Source organism: Bos taurus, chromosome 23 (assembly GCF_002263795.3).
Source record: "Bos taurus isolate L1 Dominette 01449 registration number 42190680 breed Hereford chromosome 23, ARS-UCD2.0, whole genome shotgun sequence".
In the NCBI taxonomy this organism is placed as follows: Eukaryota; Metazoa; Chordata; class Mammalia; order Artiodactyla; family Bovidae; genus Bos; species Bos taurus.
Genome location: NC_037350.1, coordinates 7,033,887 through 7,057,142, shown reverse-complemented (window position 1 = coordinate 7,057,142; position 23,256 = coordinate 7,033,887). Strand labels below are relative to the sequence as shown.

General features: G+C 43.7%; 1 protein-coding gene across 1 annotated transcript; it reads right to left on the bottom strand.

Moving 5' to 3' along the window:
- Positions 1–4,586: 4,586 nt before the first annotated feature.
- DSB (MHC class II antigen DS beta) lies at positions 4,587–21,535 on the bottom strand. The gene is given in 5 exon segments (NM_001083785.1): positions 4,587–4,614; positions 5,957–6,059; positions 6,785–7,066; positions 15,637–15,906; positions 21,436–21,535. Coding segments are annotated over 5 exon segments (783 nt in total).
- Positions 21,536–23,256: the final 1,721 nt, after the last annotated feature.

The following is a 23,256-nucleotide window of genomic DNA, read 5'->3' as shown; positions in this document are numbered from 1 at the left end:
AATAATTTTATTACTCCAAACCCTGGTGCAACAAACATTCGAGTAGAGGTTTCTTTAGGCTCACGTAGGATTGTTCCTTTAAGACAGATATTGTCTTAGTTCCTTCAGGCCACCAGAACCAAATACTATAAGTGGGGTAGCTTATAAATAGCAGAATTTTATATCTCACAGTTCTGGAGGCTGGGAAATCTGAGTTCAGGGTGCCAGCAAGGTCAAGTGCTGGTGAGAAACCTCTTCTGAGTTTGCAAACTGCCAACATCTCACTTGTAGCCTCATATGGTGGTGGGAAGGGAAGACCCTGGTCTCTTTGGTCCTTTATAAGGGCATTAATGTCATAGGCAGAGGATCCAGAGATCAAATTGCCAACATCTGCTGGATCATGGAAAAAGCAAGAGAATTCCAGAAAAACATCGATTTCTGCTTTATTGACTATGCCAAAGCCTTTGACTGTGTGGACCACAACAAACTCTGGAAAATTCTGAAAGAGATGGGAATACCAGACCACCTGACCTGCCTCTTGAGAAACCTATATGCAGGTCAGGAAGCAACAGTTAGAACTGGACATGGAACAACAGACTGGTTCCAAATAGGAAAAGGAGTACGTCAAGGCTGTATATTGTCACCCTGCTTATTTAACTTATATGCAGAGTACATCATGAGAAACGCTGGGCTGGAAGAAGCACAAGCTGGAATCAAGACTGCCGGGAGAAATATCAATAACCTCAGTTATGCAGATGACACCACCCTTATGGCAGAAAGTGAAGAGGAACTCAAAAGCCTCTTGATGAAAGTGAAAGAGGAGAGTGAAAAAGTTGGCTTAAAGCTCAATATTCAGAAAACAAAGATCATGGCATCTGGTCCCATCACTTCATGGGAAATAGATGGGGAAACAGTGGAAACAGTGTCAGACTCTATTTTTTTGGGCTCCAAAATCACTGCAGATGGTGATTGCAGCCAGGAAATTAAAAGACACTCCTTGGAAGAAAAGTTATGACCAATCTAGATAGCATATTCAAAAGCAGAGACATTACCTTGCCAACAAAGGTCCGTCTAGTCAAGGCTATGGTTTTTCCAGTAGTCATGTATGGATATGAGAGTTGGACTGTGAAGAAAGCTGAGCACCAAAGAATTGATGCTTTTGAACTGTGGTGTTGGAGAAGACTCTTGAGAGTCCCTTGAATGGCAAGGAGATCAAACCAGTCCATTCTGAAGGAAATAAGTCCTGGGTATTCTTTGGAAGGAATGATGCTGAAGCAGAAACTCCAGTACTTTGGCCACCTCATGCAAAGAGTTGACTCACTGGAAAAGACTCTGATGCTGGGAGGGATTGGGGGCAGGAGGAGAAGGGGACGACAGAGGATGAGATGGCTGGATGGCATCACTGACTTGATGGACATGAGTTTGAGTGAACTCCGGGAGTTGGTGATGGACAGGGAGGCCTGGCGTGATGCAATTCATGGGGTTGTAAATAGTCAGACACAACTGAGCAACTGAACTGAACTGAACTGATAGGGGCTCAACTTTCAAGACCTAATCACCCCCAAAGGCTCCACTTCCTAATACCATCACATTAAGGATCAGGTTTCAATAGACATATTTTGTAGAGGCACAAACATTCAGAACATAGCAGATATAGATGTGGATTTTATTGTTGTTGTCAATCACGCAACATTTGCACTCTTAATTTTAATGACTGTGTTAACTGCTCAGCTGTGTCTGACTTTTTGCGACCCCAGGGACTGTAGGCTGCCAAATCCCTCTGTCCATGGAATTTTCCAGGCAAGATTTCTAGAGTGGGTTGCCATTCCCTTCTCCAGGGTATCTTCCTGATCCAGAGATTGAACCCAGGACTCCTGCATTGCAGGCATATTCTTTACCATCTGAGCCATAGATACAACCAAGTTCATGATGTTACTAATAATATATGAGAGAATCCATTCTCACAGAATCTTCTAAATCCTTTATTTACAAAACCAGACTACAACATTTGCCAATTTGGGGGAGAAATATTTCATCATATCGCTATCTGAATTTACATGTTTTTGATTATTGGTGTGTTTCAGTAAATATCTTTTTTTTAATATATAAAAAAAACCTTTTTAATTCTGATTGCCAAATTATTTAAGGCAGGTATAAAAAAGGAAAGCATTCAATATACATTTTACATAAAATAAACTAGATTACAGCATAAAACAAGTAACCAGGCATTAAAGTCTCTCTTTTCTAAAACTGGATAATTGTAAACATTGAAAAACAAAAACAAAACCGCTGGACTATTCAAGTAACAGAACAATCACAAATGTCTCTGGTATGCAGGCTATTGGGTTATTTGCCATTCAAGATTATAAAAAATGGCCTTTGATATATTATCATCTGTAAATAGTCTAGATCTTTGACCAATTTTCTGTTGTTTATTTTTATTTATTTATAGATTTGTTGGCAATTTTAGATGATAAGAAAGTTAATCCAATTGTCAGCCTTATGTGTTACAAAGTTTTCCTGAGCTTTATTTCTTTAAAACTTATTTTATCCATGCAAATATATTTTTAATTTTTATTCAAAGACATATTTTTATTTATGTCTTCTAGGTCTTCTGTCTTGCTTAGGTAGACTCTTTCTTAAAAAAAAAAGATTATTCTAACAAATCTTCTGAGGTGTAATTAGCTTACCACAATTTCATTCTTTCTACATGTACAATTTAATGTTTTAGTAAATTATAGATTTTTTTCCTTGTTTTAAATTTATTTTTTATTGAGGTAACATTAATTTAGGAGGAGAGGGGGATAACAGAGGATGGGATGGTTGGATGGCATCACCGACTCTATGGACATGAGTTTGAGTAAGCTCCGGGAGTTGCTGATGGACAGGGAAGCCTGGTGTGCTGCAGTCCATGGGGTCACAAAGAATCGGACATGACTGAGCAACTGAACTGAAATGAACATTAATTTATAGCACTATATAAGTTTTACATTAAAACCTTATATTTCTACTTCTGTGTACACTAGAGCATGCCAGAAATTTAGTTTCCATTCACCTTCATACAGTTGATGCCCTTTACCCATCTCACCCTCCTCCAAAGACTATGCAAACACTAACTCAGAAAGATATATGCATCCACGTGTTTATCACAGTAATATTTGCAATAGCAAAATATGGAAACAACCTAAGTGCCCACCCACAGATGAATGGATTAAAACAAGACGTGGTATGTGGTGTATACATATATATTTATACAGTGGAGTGCTGTCAGCCGTATAAAAGGTGAAGTCTTTCCATTTGCAACCACATGGATGGACCTTGAGGGTATGATGCCAAGTAAAATAAGTCAGATAGAGAAAGATATATATTGTATGACTTTACTCATAATATGTGGAATGCAAAAACAAGCAAAACAAAATAAATAAAACATATCAAACAAAAATAAATGCTTAGATACAATGAACAGAGAAGTGGTTACCAGTGGTGTGTTTTGATTGGCTGATTCAACCTATTTTCATTTAGGGTGATTACTGATAGATGAGGACACAATACTGTTATTTTATCTTTTGTTTTCTGATCTCTATTGCTTCCTTTTCCCTTGTGTTTCTATCTGCCATTTTAACTTGGTGGCTTTACAGTATGTCTTCTTCAATTCCCTTTTTTTAAAAAATGTTTTATATCTCTGCTCTAGATTTATGTTTTGTGGCCACCATGAAGTTCGTATAAAACATATCATAGATAAAATAGTCTTTTTTCCTGCTGATAGCATTTTATCTTCATTTACCTATTCGGCTTCTGTACTTTTTCCCTTCCCTTTTTGTATTTTTTATCTCAAAAGAGCGCCTTTTGTGTTGTGCTTATTCCCAAGTTGAAGTAGCTATAGTTATTTTTCTGCCTTTCTCCTCTTTAATCTTTATGCTATAAGAAAATGTTAAAAACTCTGTTCTGATTACAGAGTTGCAATTTTCTGCTTCTATGTGTCACCTTACTCAAATTTGTTGCTTTTGAAAAGTAGCTCTTTGGCTCCTTCCCCTTTTGCCCATTTCTGTTCCTGTCTAACCTTAAAGGAACTTAATTAGAGGAATGAGATCAATGAGCAGTTGAAACTGACTTCCGACTTAATGCTATCATGAATACACACCATGCCTTGTCTAACCTGTACGAAGATTCCACTCCCTTGTATTTAAAAAAATACATATAAAGAAATGTGGACGGATGGAGGCAGCAGGGGCAGAGAACAAAGAGGACCGGGAAAGAATGAAGATAAGGTACTGGGATCAATCTTGGAGACTTCTGGGTGCAGAGTAGGGGTCGAAGAAGCCACCCAGCACTTTTTCTGCAGGGTCATTCAACCCAGAGCAAATTAGATCCTGAGAAAGTACTCTCGTTTTGAGGAATGAACGCTGTACAGCAGAAATGAAAACAACACTGCAAATCAACCATATTTCAATAAAATTAACAAATAAAGACTGCCAGGCCAGCAGCCACCAGAGGGGCATCTCTTCGATTAAAAGCTCTAAAAGTAATAAAATAAGAGGCCCATGGTCTGAAGTAGGAAATCTTTTCAAGCTGCGAAAAAGCTGGGACAGAAGGTTCTCGTCCAAGTGTCACGGTCTCTGCTCCAGCTCAGGAGACCTGCAGGGGACAGAGGAGAGGGCTGTTTCCATACCACCGCTTCACGCTGCTTCTTCCCCTCTTCCTGGGGGCCTCCCCTGAGACCTCTGCAGTAAGAAGGCGGAAATCAGTCTTATGCTTCCCTGAACCACAGCTACCTCAGGCCATGGGCCTCTTATTTCATTATTTTTAGAGTTTTAATCGAAGAGATGTCCCTTTGGTGGCTGCTGGCCTGGCAGTCTTTATTTGTTAATTTTATTGAAATATAGTTGATTTACAGTGCTGTTTTCATTTCTGCTGTACAGCAAAGTGACCCAGTTATACACATATACACATTAAAATTTTACTTTTCATTTATTTATGGTTGCACTGGATCTTCGTTGCTGGGCACGGGCTTTCTCTAGTTGTGGCTGGTAGGCTTCTCACTGTGGTGGTTTCTCCTGTTGCAGAGCACAGGCTCTAGGGTGCATCGACACAGTAGCTGTGGCATACAGGCTTATTAGCCCTGTGGCATGTGGCATCTTAGTTCCCCAACCCTGGATTGAACCTGTGTCCCCTGCATTGGGAGGTAGCTTAACCACTGAAGCACCAGGGAAAACCCCACACACATACATTTAAAAAATGTTCTTTTCCATTACGGTTTATCTCTGGATATAGAGTTTCCTGTGCTGTACAGTAGGACCTTGGTGTTTATCCATCCTGTATATAATAGTTTGCATCTGCCAATCCCAGACTCCCAATCTCTCTCTTCTCCACCCCCTCCCCCTTGGCAAACACAAGTCTGTTCTCTTATTAACTGTGCAAAGCTTTACTGCAAACTGCCTAATCAGATCTCAGTCTTTCTCATTTTGTCTGTCGCCTCACTTGTCATCACCATCACTGTTCCTGGGAGATCAAATCTCTCTCTAAAAGAGGATGAACAGGCATGACCTTGGCTGAAGCCCAGTGTCTCCTAGGAAAGGAGAGGGAGGAGGCACATTCCCAGGATACAGTTGTCTCAGCCCCTGACCACCCCCTGAGATTTCTTGCATCACGGAATACCAGGGTGGAGAGGGGAGCAGACCCTGGAACGCATATGACCTAGGAAGCTTCCATCACACAAATCCAGCACCATTTCATCAGTCTTAGTGTCTCTTCTTGCATTTGCTCCAGGATTTCCATCTGAGATCTCCATGCATGCTAACCCTTCTCTTATCTCTACAGGCCATCACCTCTTATATTTCACCCATAGGTACTTTCTGGATTTCTAGGAAAGTTGAGACCAACTAGGCAAAGGTTGTATTCAGAGAACTTAATTGAGTAAAGCCATATTTCTTCCTCGAAACAATCTGTGGGCCATCTCAGCTGCCAACAGGTCCCTTACCTCCTGATGTAGAAGAGCAGCCCCATCCCAAGGAAGAGCAGACCCAGAACACAGGCCCCGATTCCACTCAGCATCTTTTCTTGTGAAGATTCGTCCTGTGCCCCTGAGAAAAGAAGCCAGTTTCTGAGTGATTTTTATCCCAAATCCAACTTCTCTAATTGAAATTGGTGGTGGGAGGGGTGGGGTGGAGAAGCATGCTCTGAAAAAACTGAAATAATTGGCCATTCCTAGAAAAGAGATGAAAATTCAAGCTGAGTTGCTACAAGGTTTGGGCAGTGACTCATTTAAGTATCCCAGCCCTGATAGAAGGCCACACATCTTCAACATCTGATGGATGTGTGCCTGGGACTGGATGAGGTGGGGAAGTCTGTCTTGGCTGACAGAGCTAATAAAAGGCAGAGCTGGGACTGAACTTGGTCCTTGGAGTGGGTGTGCCCCTTCTCAGATCACAGTGAACAACTCAGGGTAAGAGTGTCTGAAGCACAAGCCCAACTTGACACAGGGGACTGGTGCCCAGGACTGAAGAGTGACCATGACCTGGGAGGTCACAGGAGGCTCAAAGAGAGATGTCATCTTCTCTGCTTGTTGGGCAGAACTGGCTCCCAAGGGGGCCCAGGTATTTACAGAAACCATCATGGGATATCTGCAAACTCTTGGAGGATCTCCATCACAGGATGTCACAGGGCAACCCCAACAACCTGAGCTGAAGGAGAAGAGAACATGGAGCCCATGGACACTTGTGTGGGGAGAGGAGAATCCTGACACTCGGGGGTAAGCGGGCCGCCTCTGTGGTGGCTGAGAAACTTATGAGATCAGAGAGCTCCTCACTCCATTCCACTGTGACAGGGCTCGTCCGGCTGGGGTGCTCCACGTGGCAGGCATAGACCTCTCCACCCTGAGGAACTATTTCAAGCATCACCATAATCTGGAAGGTCCAGTCTCCATTAGGTATCAGGCCTGTGGAGACCACCCCGGCCTCCTCTTCCTGGCCGTTCCGGAACCACCTGACCTCAATGTGGCCTGGGTAGAAACCATTCACAGAGCAGACCAGGAGGTTGTGGTGCCATAGGGGCCGACTCTTTACAGGATACACAGTCACGGTAGGCTGAACTAGGAGAGAAAAGGCAGCGGGGGTTAGTGTGGGAGACAGACTAAGTCTCCTGACCAGACTGCAGCCTTGGACAGGCCAGGCTTCCCATGTGGCTTCAGAGGACATGGTGCCATGAATCTTGCTTGAATTTAATCCTAAAACTTCCAACCCCTATTAGAGTTGAGAGATGTTGAGGAAAATTGTGGGGTTTCTTTTCATAACTTGAAGGAGTTACTTATTGTTGAACTGCAGTATTTACACTTTTTGCAGGACACAGGTTATATTTATTAAAAGTGTGATTTCTGTAACTAGGCTCCCTGGGTTCAAATCCAGGCTCTGCTTCTATCTGGTTAATTCTGGAAGGGCTTTTAAATTACTTTGTGCTTCAACTTTCTTATCTCTAAGGAGGATAATTAAACAAACTTACCTCTTTGAGTTAGATGAGTCATATATAAGATGGGCTATCCTGGAATGTGAAGTCAAGTGGGCCTTAGAAAGCATCACTACAAACAAAGCTAGTGGAGGTGATGGAATTCCAGTTGAGCTATTTCAAATCCTGAAAGATGATGCTGTGAAAGTGCTGCACTCAACATGCCAGCAAATTTGGAAAACTCGGCAGTGGCCACAGGACTGGAAAAGGTCAGTTTTCATTCCAATCCCAAAGAAAGACAATGCCAAAGAATGCTCAAACTACCACACAATTGCACTCATCTCACACGCTAGTAAAGTAATGCTCAAAATTCTCCAAGCCAGGCTTCAGCAATATGTGAACCGTGAACTTCCTGATGTTCAAGCTGGTTTTAGAAAAGGCAGAGGAACCACAGATCAAATTGCCAACATCTGCTGGATCATGGAAAAAGCAAGAGAGTTCCAGGAAAACATCGATTTCTGCTTTATTGACTATGCCAAAGCCTTTGACTGTGTGGATCATAATAAACTGTGGAAAATTCTGAAAGAGATGGGAATACCAGACCACTTGATCTGCCTCTTGAGAAATTTGTATGCAGGTCAGGAAGCAACAGTTAGAACTGGACATGGAACAACAGACTCCTTCCAAATAGGAAATGGAGTTCATCAAGACTGTATATTGTCACCCTGTTTATTTAACTTATATGCAGAGTACATCATGAGAAACGCTGGGCTGGAAGAAGCACAAGCTGGAATTAAGACTGCCGGGAGAAATATCAATAACCTCAGATATGCAGATGACACCACCCTTATGGCAGAAAGTGAAGAGGAACTCAAAAGCCTCTTGGTGAAAGTGAAAGAGGAGAGTGAAAAAGTTGGCTTAAAGCTCAACATTCAGAAAACAAAGATCATGGCATCTGGTCCCACCACTTCATGGGAAATAGATGGGGAAACAGTGGAAACAGTGTCAGACTTTATTTTTCTGGGCTCCAAAATCACTACAGATGGTGATTGCAGCCATGAAATTAAAAGACGCTTACTCCTTGGAAGAAAAGTTATGACCAACCTAGACAGCATATTCAAAAGCAGAGCCATTACTTTGCCAACAAAGGTTCGTCTAGTCAAGGCTACGGTTTTTCCAGTGGTCATGTATGGATGTGAGAGTTGGACTATAAAGAAAGCTGAGCGCCAAAGAATTGATGCTTCTGAACTGCGGTGTTGGAGAAGACTCTTGAGAGTCCCTTGGACTGCAAGGAGATCCAACCAGTCCATTCTGAAGGAGATCAGCCCTAGGTGTTCTTTGGAAGGAATGATGCTAAAGCTGAAACTCCAGTACTTTGGCTACCTCATGCGAACAGTTGATTCATTGGAAAAGGCCCTGATGCTGGGAGGGATTGGGGGCAGGAGGAGAAGGGGACGACAGAGGATGATATGGCTGGATGGCATCACTGACTCGATGGACATGAGTCTGAGTGAACTCCGGGAGTTGGTGATGGACAGGGAGGCCTGGTGTGCTGCGATTCATGGAGTTGCAAAGAGTTGGACATGACTGATTGACTGATCTGATCTTATATATAGAAAACTATAAAACACTGGCAAAAGAAATCAAAGAGGACACTAATAGATGGAGAAATATACCGTGTTCACGGATCAGAAGAATCAATATAGTGAAAATGAGTATACTACCCAAAGCAATCTATAGATTCAATGCAATCCCTATCAAGCTACCAATGGTATTTTTCACAGAGCTAGAACAAATAATTTCACAATTTGTATGGAAATACAAAAAACCTCAAATAGCCAAAGCAATCTTGAGAAAGAAGAATGGAACTGGAGGAATCAACCTGCCTGACTTCAGGCTCTATTACAAAGCCACAGTCATCAAGACAGTGTGGTACTGGCCCAAAGACAGAAATATAGTTTAATGGAACAAAATAGAAAGCCCAGAGATAAATCCACACACTTACGGACACCTTATCTTTGACAAAGGAGGCAAGAATATACAATGGAGAAAAGACAATCTCTTTAACAAGTGGTGCTGGGGAAACTGGTCAACCACTTGTAAAAGAATGAAACTAGAACACTTTCTAACACCATACCCAAAAATAAACTCAAAATGGATTAAAGATCTAAACGTATGACCAGAAACTATAAAACTCCTAGAGGAGAACATAGACAAAACACTCTCTGACATACATCACAGCAGGATCCTCTATGACCCACCTCCCAGAATATTGGAAATAAAAGCAAAAATAAACAAATGGGACCTAATTAAAATTAAAAGCTTCTGCACAACAAAGGAAACTATAAGCAAGGTGAAAAGATAGCCTTCAAAATGGGAGAAAATAATAGCAAATTGAAGCAATGGACAAAGAATTAATCTCAAAAATATACAAGCAACTCCTACAGCTCAATTCCAGAAAAATAAATGACCCAATCAAAAAATGGGCCAAAGAAGTAAACAGACATTTCTGCAAAGAAGACATACAGATGGCTAAAAAACACATGAAAAGATGCTCAACATCACTCGTTATCAGAGAAATGCAAATCAAAACCACAATGAGGTACCATTTCACGCCAGTCAGAATGGCTGCTATCCAAAGTCTACAAGCAATAAATGTTGGAGAGGGTGTGGAGAAAAGGGAACCCTCTTACACTGTTGGTGGGAATGCAAACTAGTACAGCCACTGTGGAGAACAGTGTGGAGATTCCTTAAAAAACTGGAAATAAAACTGCCATATGACCCAGCAATCCCACTGCTGGGCATACACACTGAGGAAACCAGAATTGAAAGAGACACGTGTACCCCAATGTTCATCACAGCGCTGTTTATAATAGCCAGGACATGGAAACAACCTAGATGTCCATCAGCAGACGAATGGATAAGAAAGCTGTGGTACATATACACAATGGAGTATTACTCAGCCATTAAAAAGAATACATTTGAATCAGTTCTAATGAGGTGGATGAAACTGGAGCCCATTATACAGAGTGAAGTAAGCCAGAAAGAAAAACACCAATACAGTATACGAATGCATATATATGGAATTTAGAAAGATGGTAATGATAACCTTGTATGCAAGATAGCAAGAGAGACACAGATGTATAGAACAGTCTTTTGGACTCCGTGGGAGAGGGCGAGGGTGGCATGATTTGGGAGAATGGCATTGAAACATGTATATTATCATATGTGAAATGAATCACCAGTCCAGGTTCAATGCATGATACAGGATGCTTGGGGCTGGAACACTGGGATGACCCAGATGGATGGGATGGGGAAGGAGGTGGGAGGGGGGTTCAGGATGGGGAACACATGTACACCCATGGCGGATTCAAGTCAATGTATGGCAAAACCAATACAATATTGTAAAGTAATTAGCCTCCAATTAAAATAAATAAATTTATATTAAAAAAAAAGATGGACTACTGCTGTTAAGTCACCTCAGTCATGTCTGACTCTGTGCGACCCCATAGATGGCAGCCCACCAGGCTCCCCCATCCCTGGGATTCTCTAGGCAAGAACACTGGAGTGGGTTGCCATTTCCTTCTCCAATGCATGAAAGTGAAAAGTGAAAGTGAAGTCGCTCAGTTGTGTCTGACTCGTAGCGACCCCATGGACTGCAGCCTACCAGGCTCCTCTGTCCATGGGATTCTCCAGGCAAGAGTACTGGAGTGGGGTGCCATTGCCTTCTCCAAGATGGACTACTACTCAGCCATAAAAAAGAGCAAAATAATGCCATTTACAACAACACAGATGCCCCTAGAGATGATCATACTAAGTCAAGTCAGTCAGAAAGAGAAGGACAGATACCACATGCTGTCACTTATATGTGGAATCTAAAATACGACACAATGAACTTATTTACAAAACAGACACATGGACGCAGAGAACAGTCTGGGGTTGGTAGATGAAAGTTATTATATACAGAACAGATAAACAACACGGTCCCACTGTATAGCACAGAGAACTAGATTCAGTATCCTATGATAAAGCATAATGGAAAAGAGTATTAAAAGAAGAATGTTTGTAACTGAATCACTTTGCTGTACAGCAGAGATTAACACAACATTGTAAATCAACTATACTTAAATAAAAAATATTGACCATCATATTTAAAAACAAAAAGACTTGATAGACCTAAGCTATGTTAAGAAACGGCTGGAGGAATTCCCTGGTGGTCCAGTGGTTAGGACTCTGCACTCTCCCTGCCAAGGGGCTGGTTCAACCCCTGATCGAGGAACTAAAGTCCCACAGGTTGTGTGGAGTGGCCAAAAAAAGGCTGGAACTTAGTGCTCAATATATGTTAGTTACTCATTGAATTTTTTTTTTTTTTTACTATGAAAGAGAATATGATTCAAAGCTTCAGGATAAATGAGAGAGCAGCAGTGGGGTTGGTAGAGATGTAGAGCTGCATGGAACCTGTTCTTCCCCTGAGCAGCAGAGACGGACCACAGAGGTCATTCTCCACGAGGGGCGTCTCAAGGAAAACATGAGTCCTGCAAAGGAAAAGCAACAAGGAGAGTTCATCATTTTAAAAGTTGCTATAGCTTTATACTCAGCTGATGAATCTCTCCCTTTGTCTCCCTTTTTTCAAAAAAAGTCACAGTGGGATCTCACCAGACACTGAATCCGCCTGTGCCTTGATTTTCGACTTATTCTTCTCTAAAGCTGTGAGAAATACACTTATGTCATTTTTAACATAAAACAGTTTATGATAGTTTATTATAGTAGTCTGACCTGATTACAGCTGTCTGACATTATACAGATGGCAGAGTAGAAGGGCGTGAGCTCATCTTTTCCTGCGAGAACACCAAAATCGCAACTAGCGGCTGAACAAGGCTACTGACAGCAGGATGTTGGAACCCACCAAAGAAAAGATACCCCATGTCCAAGGACAAAGGAGAAGCCACAACGAGATGGTAGGAGGGGCTCAATCAGAGGCTCTTGGAGGGTACAAACAAAACTTGTCCACACCAGGACCCAGGGAAAGGAGCAGTGACCCCACAAGACACTGAGCCAGCCCTGCCCGTGAGTGTTTGAGGGTCTCCTGCAGAGGCACAGGTCAGCAGTGGCCTCCCACGGGGGCAGGGGCTCTGGCAGCAGCAGTCCCGGGAGGAGTGGTGTGTGGCTTACGACCACTTGGAGGAGGCTTACGTCCATTAGCCCTATCCTTGGAGCCGATAGCCCTAGCTCAGAGACTGCAGAGTCCAGGACTGGGCTGCCTCAGGGAGCGAGCACAGCCCCAGCCATTAGCAGAAAACTGGATTAAAGACTTACTGAGCATGACCCTACCCATCAGAGCAAGACCCAGTTTTTCCCACAGCCAGTCTCTCCCATCAGGGAGCTTGCACAAGCCTCTTATCACCATGCATCAGAGCTCAGACAGAATGAAAACTATAAACTCAGAAAACTAACCAAAATGATCACATGGATTTCAGCCTGTGTAAGCCAATGAAACTGTCAGCCATGCCGTGCAAGGCCACCCAAGACAGATGGGCCATGGTGGAGTTCTGACAAAACATGGTCCACTGGAGAAGGGAATGGCAAACCAGTTCAGCATTCTTGCCTTGAGAACCCCATGAACAGTATGAAAAGTCAGAAAGAATGACACTGAAAGATGAGCCCCCCAGGTCAGAAGGTGTCCAGTATGCTACTGAGGAAGAGCAGAGAAACAGCTCCAAACTGTGGTGCTAAAAAAGACTCTTGAGACTCCTTGGAGAGCAAGGAGATCAAACCAGTCCATCCTAAAAGAAATCAACCCTGAATTCTCATTGGAAGGACTGATGCCGAAGCTGATGCTCCAATACTTTGGCCACCTGATGTGAACAGTTGGCTTGTTGGAAAAGACGTTGATGCTGGGAAAGACTGAAGCCAGGAGAAGGAGGTGACAGAGGATGAGATGGTTGGACAGCATCATTGACTCAATGGACATGAGTTTGAGCAAACTCTGGGAGATGGTGAAGGACAGAGAAGCCTGGTGTGCAGCAGTCCAGAGGGTCACAAAGAGTTGGACATGACTGAGTGACTGAATGGAGAAGGCAATGGCACCCCACTCCAGTACTCTTGCCTGGAAAATCCCATAGATGGAGGAGCCTGGTAGGCTGCAGACCATGGGGTCTCGAAGAGTTGGACACAACTGAGCGACTTCACTTTCACTTTTCACTTTCATGCATTGGAGAAGGAAATGGCAACCCACTCCAGTGTTCTTGCCTGGAGAATCCCAGGGATGGGGGAGCCTGATGGGCCGCCGTCTATGGGGTCGCACAGAGTCGGACACGACTGAAGTGACTTAGCAGCAGCAGCAGCAGCAGCAGCAGCAGCAGCAGACTGACTGAAGACAACAATGTTTGGAATTGTTATCATTTTAGAATTCTCTCTCCTAAACTGACATTTGTGATCAGAGTATGGCCTGGGACTCAATATCTGAAACAACCTCTAACACTATCAAAGTGAAAGTGAAGCTGCTCATTCGTGTCCGACTCTTTGCGACCCCGTGGACTGTAGCCTACCAGGCTCCTCAGTCTATGGAATTTTCCAGGCAAGAGTACTGGAGTGGGTTGCCATTTCCTTCTCTAACACTATCAGGCCCTAGGTAAATACAATTATTTTAAAAGAAAGGAGAAGTGGGGGATGCATTTGTACAGAACCACAAAATAGTAGATTTAAGATCGACGGTAAACCATTAGTCACAATTTTGCTGTTTCTATTTCAGTAAATAAAAACTGTTAAACTCTTAACATGGAAAATATTAAACAGAATCTAATAGAAACTGCAAACTGGAGAAAATGTTGACTCAAAATGTTAATAATCTTACTGCATAGAGAAGCCATAAAATTACTGAGAAAAACACATGGACCCCAGCAATAACAGATTAATAGATAGTGTTTGGAGCAGTCGTTACAACTGGCAAAAAAAAAAAAAAAAAAAGTGATAAAAGAGAACTTTAGAAATAAAAGAAATATAAGTTAAAAACAATAAGATATAAATTTCCAACTAAATGGCAATATGGAAAATAAAATTTACAATGGGGAGTGCCAGATAAATTGTTTACAACCATACAAAGCGTTAATATGTAACTACCTAAGTACTATTAGCATTATAAACATGGTAATATTAGTATGTTAATATTAAATAACAAAATTATATCCGAAAGTTGGCTTCACAATCATTTCAAATATGTAAACATGTACATACCAAGAAAGCAAAAAAGTAGTCGGAAATTTAGAACTAAAAGCAGCTTCAGAAAGGTCAGAGGGGTGTGGGAGGTTCCTCTCCACTGCACCCCTAGAAATTAGTGCCCCCACTAATTTATTCTCAACGCAACACTCCTGCACACAGACGCCAGCACACTTACTGCGGAGGGTTCAGCAGTGAGGGGTGTGCCCAGAGCAGATGGAGCTCTTCTCACAGTCTCACAGTCCTTTACATTCCTCAGCTCCCTCAAAGCTCCCCCAAACCACGGACACCTCGAGGCCCCTTCCCGAATCTCTGCCCCCACTTCAGCCAGCCTTCCCCTCCACCCCCGCCCCAGCCCTCCCTGGACGGCAGGAGGCCCAGACCCCCGTCCCCCACATCTGTCTTCCCACCTCGCCCCTCTCTCCCCGTCTCAGACCTCGGTCCACTCCCCACCACATACCCTCTCTCCGCCCACCGCATACTGACAAAATCGCACACTAGCTTTCTGACAGCAGGCTCTCACACGGGGACCCTCACAGCCTGCACTGTCCTCCCCAATCTTACTCACTCACTGGACTCAGTATAGCTCCGTCTCTCTCTGTCTCTCTGTCCGTGTCTCTGTCTCTGCCTGTCTGTTTGTGTCTCTCTCCATCTCTGTCTCTCTGTGTCTCTCTGTCTCTGTCTCTCTATCTCTGTCTCTCTCGGTCTCTCTGTGTCTCTGCCTGTCTGTCTCTGTCTCTTTCTCTCTGTGTCTCTATCTCTCTCTGTGTCTCTGTCTCTCTATCTCCACCTGTCTCTCTATCTCCGTCTCTCTCTGTGTCTCTCTGTCTCTCTGTGTCCCTGTCTCTCTCGGTCTCTGTGTCTCTGTCTATCTCCGTCTCTCTCTGTCTCTCTATCTCCACCTCTGTATCTCTGTCTCCATCTCTCTCTGTCTCTCCATCTCTGTCTCGGTCGCTCTCACACTCCCCTCCCCTGCACTGACCTCTCACCCCCACCCCGGCTCACCTCTCCTCTGCACCGTGCGGCTTGCAAAGAACTCGTAGTTGCTGGCGCAGTAGGCGTGCACGGCGGCGCGGGCCCGCTGCAGGGCCTGGGGCCAGCGGTTCCAGCGCTCGGCCGCCGGCCGCCCCATCTCGGTCCGCGCCCGGTACTCGCCCACGAGGCTGTCGAACTGCACCTGCTCCTCGCGGTTGTAGATGTACCTGTCTAGGAAGCGCACCTGCTGCGTGCCGTTGGAGAAGTGACACTCGGACTTGCCCTGCACCATGAAGAGTGCTGTGGGGAGGGGAGTGCCCTGGTCACCGGGCGCCCGGCGCCGCGGGGCAGCGGGGACCCCCAAGGGCTCCCCCGGGCCCTCGGAGCCCGGGTCCGTCCTCCCCCGCCAGCCGCGCAGGGAAGACGAGCTCTGCCCCTGAGCCAATCGGGCTCCTCTTGGCCATCAGGCTCGCCTGGCCTCGCCAAGTGTGGCCTGGTCGGGGTCCCCACCACCACCTCCTCCTGGGACCCTCCACCGCAGAGACACCAGCGCTGAGTCTCCGCACGACCTCTGCCACAACACGGCCGCCCCCTTGCTCTTGTGAGTGCTTGGTCAGGACTGCCCGCCTGCCAAACCCTCGCTGCCCCTGAGATGCCAGGAATCGGGAAACGGGCACCGTCCCTCTATTCGTGGAGCTTGAAATTTAGTGAAAGTGATGGACGGAAGCCAAATGCACACAATTTATACAGGAATGAGAAATGTCAGGATACCACGGTGGGGATCTGTGAATGATGGGAGGACCTAAGTTAGGTTAGAGCTCAGAGGCATGGTCTCTGAAGACACTTAGGGAAGTGGCTGGGAGCTCGAGGAAGAGTGTGTGTGTGTAGGGGAAAAAGAGAGACACATTTTAAGTAGAAATGTGGAAAAGAAGTAGAAGTGCGGAAAAGCTGAAAGAACTGATGGACTTCCTCAAGAAGACAGTTCACTGAAGCACAAAAAAAGTGAGAAAAAGGAGGCTAAAAGATGAGACTGGAGAAGTTACATGGAACCAGGCGCTTGTAGGCAATATTAGGATTTTGACTTTATGCTAAATGTGATGAAAACTATTGATGGGTTATAGGAGATTAAAATCGCAAGCCCAGGACTGGTCCACCATTCCTTTTCCAATTCTGGACAGCTCAGAAAGCCAGATTTTCTAAACATTTGGTGGCAAGATTCATTTGGCAATTCTGACCTGCTGATGGAAAGGGTCAGCTGGATCTCAGAGCTCTTATTGGTTACCCATGGTTCTGTAGCTTCATTGTGTGTAAAGATACAGAGATACAAATATACACATACATACCATATGAGTGTATATGTTTTTTAATTTTTGGGTCTTTTCTTAAATTGCAGTATCATTGATTTACAATATTATATCAGTTCCAGGTGTACAACACAGTGATTCAATACTTTTATAGATTATACTCCATTTAAAGTTATTACAAGATAATGGCTATATTCTGTGCTGTACTATAAGTCTTTGTTGCTTATTTATTTTATACACAGTACTTTGAATCTCTTAATACCATACCCTTGTCTCATTCTTCCTGCCTTCCGGTTCCCCACTGGTAGCCACTAGTTCACACTTTGTGTGTCTGTTTCTGTTTTGTCATATACATTTGTTTGCTTTATGTTTTAGATTCCACTTATAAGTGATAACAGAGTATTCGACTTTTTCTGTCTGACTTATTCCACTAATCTTAATACTCTCTAGGTCCATCCATATTGTTGCAAATGGTAGAATTTCATTCTTTTTTTATGACTGAGTCATATTCCATTGTATATGTACCACATTTTTATCCATTCATCTGTCAATGGACACAAGTTGCTTCCACATTTTGGGTATTGTAAATAATGCTGCAGTGAATGAACATTGGGATGCATGTTCTGTGGGGTGCAACATTGGGATGCATGAACCCCTGCAATCTAATCGCCATGTGGTAGCTAGAATTATTTAAAAAAAATAAATACAGGGCAGTAGTTTAGTGGCTAAGACTCTGAGCTTCCCATGCACAGGGCCAGTGTTCACTCCTTGGTTAGAGAACTAGATCCCACGTGCCACAACTAAAATCCCACATGCTGCCACTAAAAAAAAAAAGATCATGCATGCTACAACTACAGATCTGCATAGCACAACAAAGATCGAAGATCCCGCGTGCCACAACTAAGATCCAGGGCAGCCAAATAAATAAATAAATATTTAAAAAAATATACAAATGGACTTACTTTGTAACTTCCCTTAGTAGCTTCACGTATCTCTATAAATAAAAGTCAAATTTCTCATCATAGCCATTGGGGCCTAACGTGATTTGGCTCCTGACTTTCTCTCCAACCTCACCTTATTCTACTCCCCCACCTGCTTTATCTGTTTCAGCTGCTCGAACCTTCTTTCTGTCCCTTGAACACGGCAAACATCTTCCCACATTTCTACCTTTCCCTTGGTCCCTGGAGTATTTGTCCCTCAGATCTTTCTCATGATTGTTTTCTTCTCATCATTTATTGGATGTCACTTTCTCAGGAAAAGCCCCCTAGACACTTGCACTGAAGTCAGGTGAATACTATATATATATATATATATATATATAAAAAATATGTGGCTCAGACAGTAAAGAATCTGCCTGCAATGCAGCAGACCTGTGTTTGATCCCTCCAGGGTCTGGAATATCCCCTGGAGAAGGGAATGGCGACCCACTCCAGTATTCTTGCCTGGAGAATTCCATGGACAGAGGAGCCTGGTGGGCTACAGTCCATAGTGTCACAAAGAGTCGGACACGCTAACAGTCACTCATCACATATAATATACACATATAAACAGCATTTACTACTGTTTCAAATGTTTTTCTTGGTTCAGTGTTTATTGGGTTGTTGTCTTTCTTGTCATTAGGTAACTTCCACAATCATAATGGACTTCTCTGTATTATTCAAATAGAATTCACTGAGCCTAGTACTTAATAGTTGCTCAAAAAAGTATTTGTCATTTATGGTTTGGGGAACTAATCTTTGTGGGGCTTCTGGAAAGCAGGAAGGGGCTCCCACTCCAACACAGTTTTGAAATCATGACACCTTAATTCCCCAGGGTCGAACCTGTGCCCCCTGCAGTGCAAGGTGGAGTCTTAACCACCGGACCACTGGGGAAGACTCTATACCTTATGTCTCTTCTATATCCTGTGAGAAATTAAGACTAACTTCCTCTTTCTCTTCTTTCTACTGTAAAGAAACATTCACAGGTGATTTTAAGAGACAGGCAACATTTTATGAAGTTTCATCTCATCCAATGGGTCTGTTATAGTGCTGAAGGTTTGTGCAAACTTTGGGAATTTTCAGTAATGGTGATAACATGGTTGGGGAAAGGATACAGAAAAATGGAGGGAGATGGCTGATTATGGAAAACTGTTGGCATGAGGAATGAACATATGAAAATTGGGCTCAAGACTCCAAGAGGTAATGAGTTCCCTTGACTTCCTTATTGGCTTTCAGCCCCGTGGGATGGAAACAGCCTTGACATTCTCAGTATCCTGCTCAGGGTATATGGTTTGAACCATATGAAATGGCTGATATGTGACTACTTTGAATTTATAAAAATATAATTTAATATGGTCTGTTCTATACCAGGATTCCCAGGTGGCACTAGTGGTAAAGAACCCACCTGCCAATGCAAGACACGTAAGAGACGCAGGTTTGATTCCTGGTTGGGAAGATCCCCTGGAAGAGGGCATGGCAATCCACTCCAGTATTCTCGCCTGGAGAACCCCTTGGACAGAGGAGCCTAGTGGGCTATGGTCTATAGGATCGCAACGGAGCGACTGAAGACACACACTCGCATTCTATATTAGTTGAATCTCTTCTTGTGGGTTCAGGCCAGATCAAGAGGTGATGTAGCAGAAACTGAGAGGCTAGAAAGGTTCAAAATAGTCACGATAAGCACTGGCCTGTGCCAGGTTTTCAGTTCTTCTTGAGTTCTTTAAGGCATCACAGAATGCCCCTTAGATGCTCCTTAACTACAGGGTCATTCCGAGTACTGAGGATTCCCACTTTAGTTCCAGAGTGCTTTATACCGCAGGAGAAACAAGAGAAAACTAACCCCAACTTGTGCCAGAGAACCTCCAGTCCAGGGACACAGGCCTTATAAACCATGGGGTTTAGGGAGAAAGAAAAGGAGACAATAGATAACCAATAAGGACCTACTGTATAGCACAGAGGATGCTACTTAATATTTTGTAATAACCTAAAGGGGAAAAGAATCTGAAAAAGAATATACATACTCTATATTATACTATAAGAATATATATACTATATATATAAAAGAATATACATACTACATATATATGTAACTGAATTGCTGTGCTGTATACCTGAAACCAACTCAATATTGTAAATCAACTATGAAAAAGTGAAAGTGTTAGTTGCCCTGTTGTGTCCGACTCTTTGAAACCCCATGGACTGAAGCCTGCCAGGCTTCTCTGTCCATGGAATTCTCTAAGCAGGAATACTGGAGTGGGTTGCTATTCCCTTCTCCAGGGGATCTTCCTGACCCAGGGGATCGAAGCAAGATCTCTTGCACTGCAGGCAGATTCTTTACCGTCTGAGCCGCCAGGAGAGCCCAGCACATATGTATCATGTATACGTATGTATAACTGAGTTGCTGTGCTGTACACCAGAAGCTGACCCAATATTGTAAATCAACGATACTTCAATTGAAAAAAAGAGGAGACAGTGGGGAGGCCACTTGGAACATCCTCACATAGAACATCCTCACATACTGGGAAGAAGAAGCAGGGTCACAGATCCTTTGGAGGACACAAGAAGGGTCTTCCAGAAGAGGTCTTTCTAATTCCTTTTGCATCCCCTTAACGTTTTCAGAGGATCGTTCCCATTTTCTGGCATAGCTTAATAGAATAAACGGAATCACGGACGGGAATTATTTTGAAATTACTCATAATCATTTTGGAGAGGGCAATGGCACCCCACTCCAGTGCTCTTGCCTGGGAAATCCCATGGACTGAGGAGCCTGGTGGGCTGCAGTCCATGGGGTCGCTAGGAGTCGGACACGACTGAGCGACTTCACTTTCACTTTTCAGTTTCACGCATTGGAGAAGGAAATGGCAGCCCACTCCAGTGTTCTTGCCTGGAGAGTCCCAGGGACCGGGGAGCCTGGTGGGGTGCTGTCTATGGGGTCGCATAGAGTCAGACACGACTGAAACGACTTAGCAGCAGCAGCATAAACATTTTGAATTATTTTGGAAATCACTTCTAAATCCTCTCAAAAACCTGAGGGAATGGGATGCGAGACTGGAGAGGTTTTATTAGAAGAGAGTTGAGAAGAAATATACATGTATATGAAGGCTCCTTGGGCAGGTCTCCTAAAGAGGGCAAGTATCCAGGCACCTTTTGTTTGCAGAAGGAATCGAGGATTCATATGATAAAGATAGGGCTTCCCAGGTGGCTCAATGGATAAAGAATCCACCTGCGATGCAGGAAATGCAGAAGACTTAAGTTCGATCCTTGGGTTGTGAAGATCCCCTGGAGGAGGGCATGGCAACCCACTCCAGTACTCCTGCTTGGAGAATATCTCACGGATAGAGGAGCCTGGCGGGCTACAATCCATGGGGTTGCAAAGAGTTAGACACGACTGAAGTGACTGAGCCTGCATGCAAGCACTCATGATAAAGATAAGTAGTCACTGGAGAGGATGCTGATTTTTGAGGGATGTGGCCTGGACACAGAGGTAAAGCTAACTCCCTCCCTCTCCCTCCCTCCACAGCAGCTCACCATCCAAGGTGTGCACTTACTTCGGGTGTTCCCAGCCCAAGCCAGGAGAGGGCTCAGCACCATCAGTATCACTGGCAGAATTACTGTCCAGGAGCCTGGGGGGAACCAAAGGCACACCATGCAGGAGAACAGAAGAAGGCAAAGTGCAGGGGAGCAGAAAAATCTCGGTGAGGACTAAGGCCCCCCTCCACCCACATCTCAAATATTACCAACCTAGGAACTCATTGCTCTATTCCTGGATTGGGTCGGCTCAGTTTGGGAAAGCCAATCAGATTCATCCGCGGATAACATCATCAGTTGCTGGTCAGATATTCAGTATGCAGTTCCTCTTTTGAAACCTTAGGATTGTTTTAATTTTGTGCTTTATAAGTTTGATCCGTTTGTAGTTGTAGCATTTTAATTGGGGCCCTATCGTGAGCCAGCTCTGCTGGTCAGTGATGGTCACCTAAGCTTTTCAGGATCATCTCCCAGCGCTGCCTCTACTGTCAGTGGCACCTCTAGAATACACATAAGAGAAAGCCGCTTATAGAGAGCGATCTGTGTGCAACGGAGGGTCTTGAAGGTACCTTTGCAGACTGTGTAACTAATAGTGTAACAGGGTCCATGTCCTAATCTCATCCTGCAGGGGCTCAGAGATAGGTCTCAAACCAGCAACTCTGCTTTAGAATAATCAGTATTTTATGTGAAAAAGTGATTAATCCCTTCCTCCTGGTTCCCATTTTTGACTCTCCTCTTTCTACTGGGGACATGTCCCCTTCTCTTGCTTTACCCGAAGGAAAGATACAAGCATGTTGCTCAGAACACATTGTAGAGTGTTCAGTAAACAGAACCCTATGAAAAAAACTATGAATTACCTCCTTTGATGCAATCATATGATTTAAATATATCATTCTACTTTTAGATTAATGATTACATCTTATATTAATATATGCAGTATCTGTGATTCAGAATGGACTTTAAAGGAAAGCTGTCTATCTAAAGTTCTGCATTAATTCTTATTCTACCACAATTCTGATGAACAGTCCATCTTTACATGCTTTAATGTATCTAGTGACAGGAAACTCACCATGCTGCCATAAAAATGACTAGAACTGGTACTTTCCTGATGGTCCAGTGGCTAAGACTCCATGCTCCCAATTCAGGGGGCTCAGGTTTGATCCCTGTTGAGGGAACTAGATCCCACATGCCGCAACTAAGAAGTCACATGTCATAACTAAAGATTCTGCTTGCCACAACTGAGACCCAATGTAGCCAAATAAATAAATATATTTTTTAAAATGACTAGAATTTATTGAGGAATTTTTGAGCTGGCTTTCTGTATCATCATTTTATTGAATTCTCACATCATCTCAGTGATTGAATTACCAGAAGATGGACAGAATAAAATGGTGGAGAAAAATGACTTTTGCCAGGATGCAAATCTGATGAGTGATACTCTCCACACTCAACCAAGTTAAATGTGATTCCAAACCCCACAAGATCAGCTATTATTTCACAACAATTTACATTCAATTTCTGAAGAGAACAGGTTCCTTCAGTTCAGTTCAGTAGCTCAGTCGTGTCCGACTTTTTGAGACCCCATGAATCACAGCACGCCAGCCTCCCTGTCCATCACCAACTCCCGGAGTTCATTCAGACTCACGTCCATCGAGTCAGTGATGCCATCCAGCCATCTCATCCTCTGTCGTCCCCTTCTCCTCCTGCCCCCAATCCCTCCCAGCATCAGAGTCTTTTCCAATGAGTCAACTCTTAGCATGAGGTGGCCAAAGTTCTGGAGTTTCAGCTTTAGCATCATTCCTTCCAAAGAAATCCCAGGGCTGATCTCCTTCAGAATGGACTGG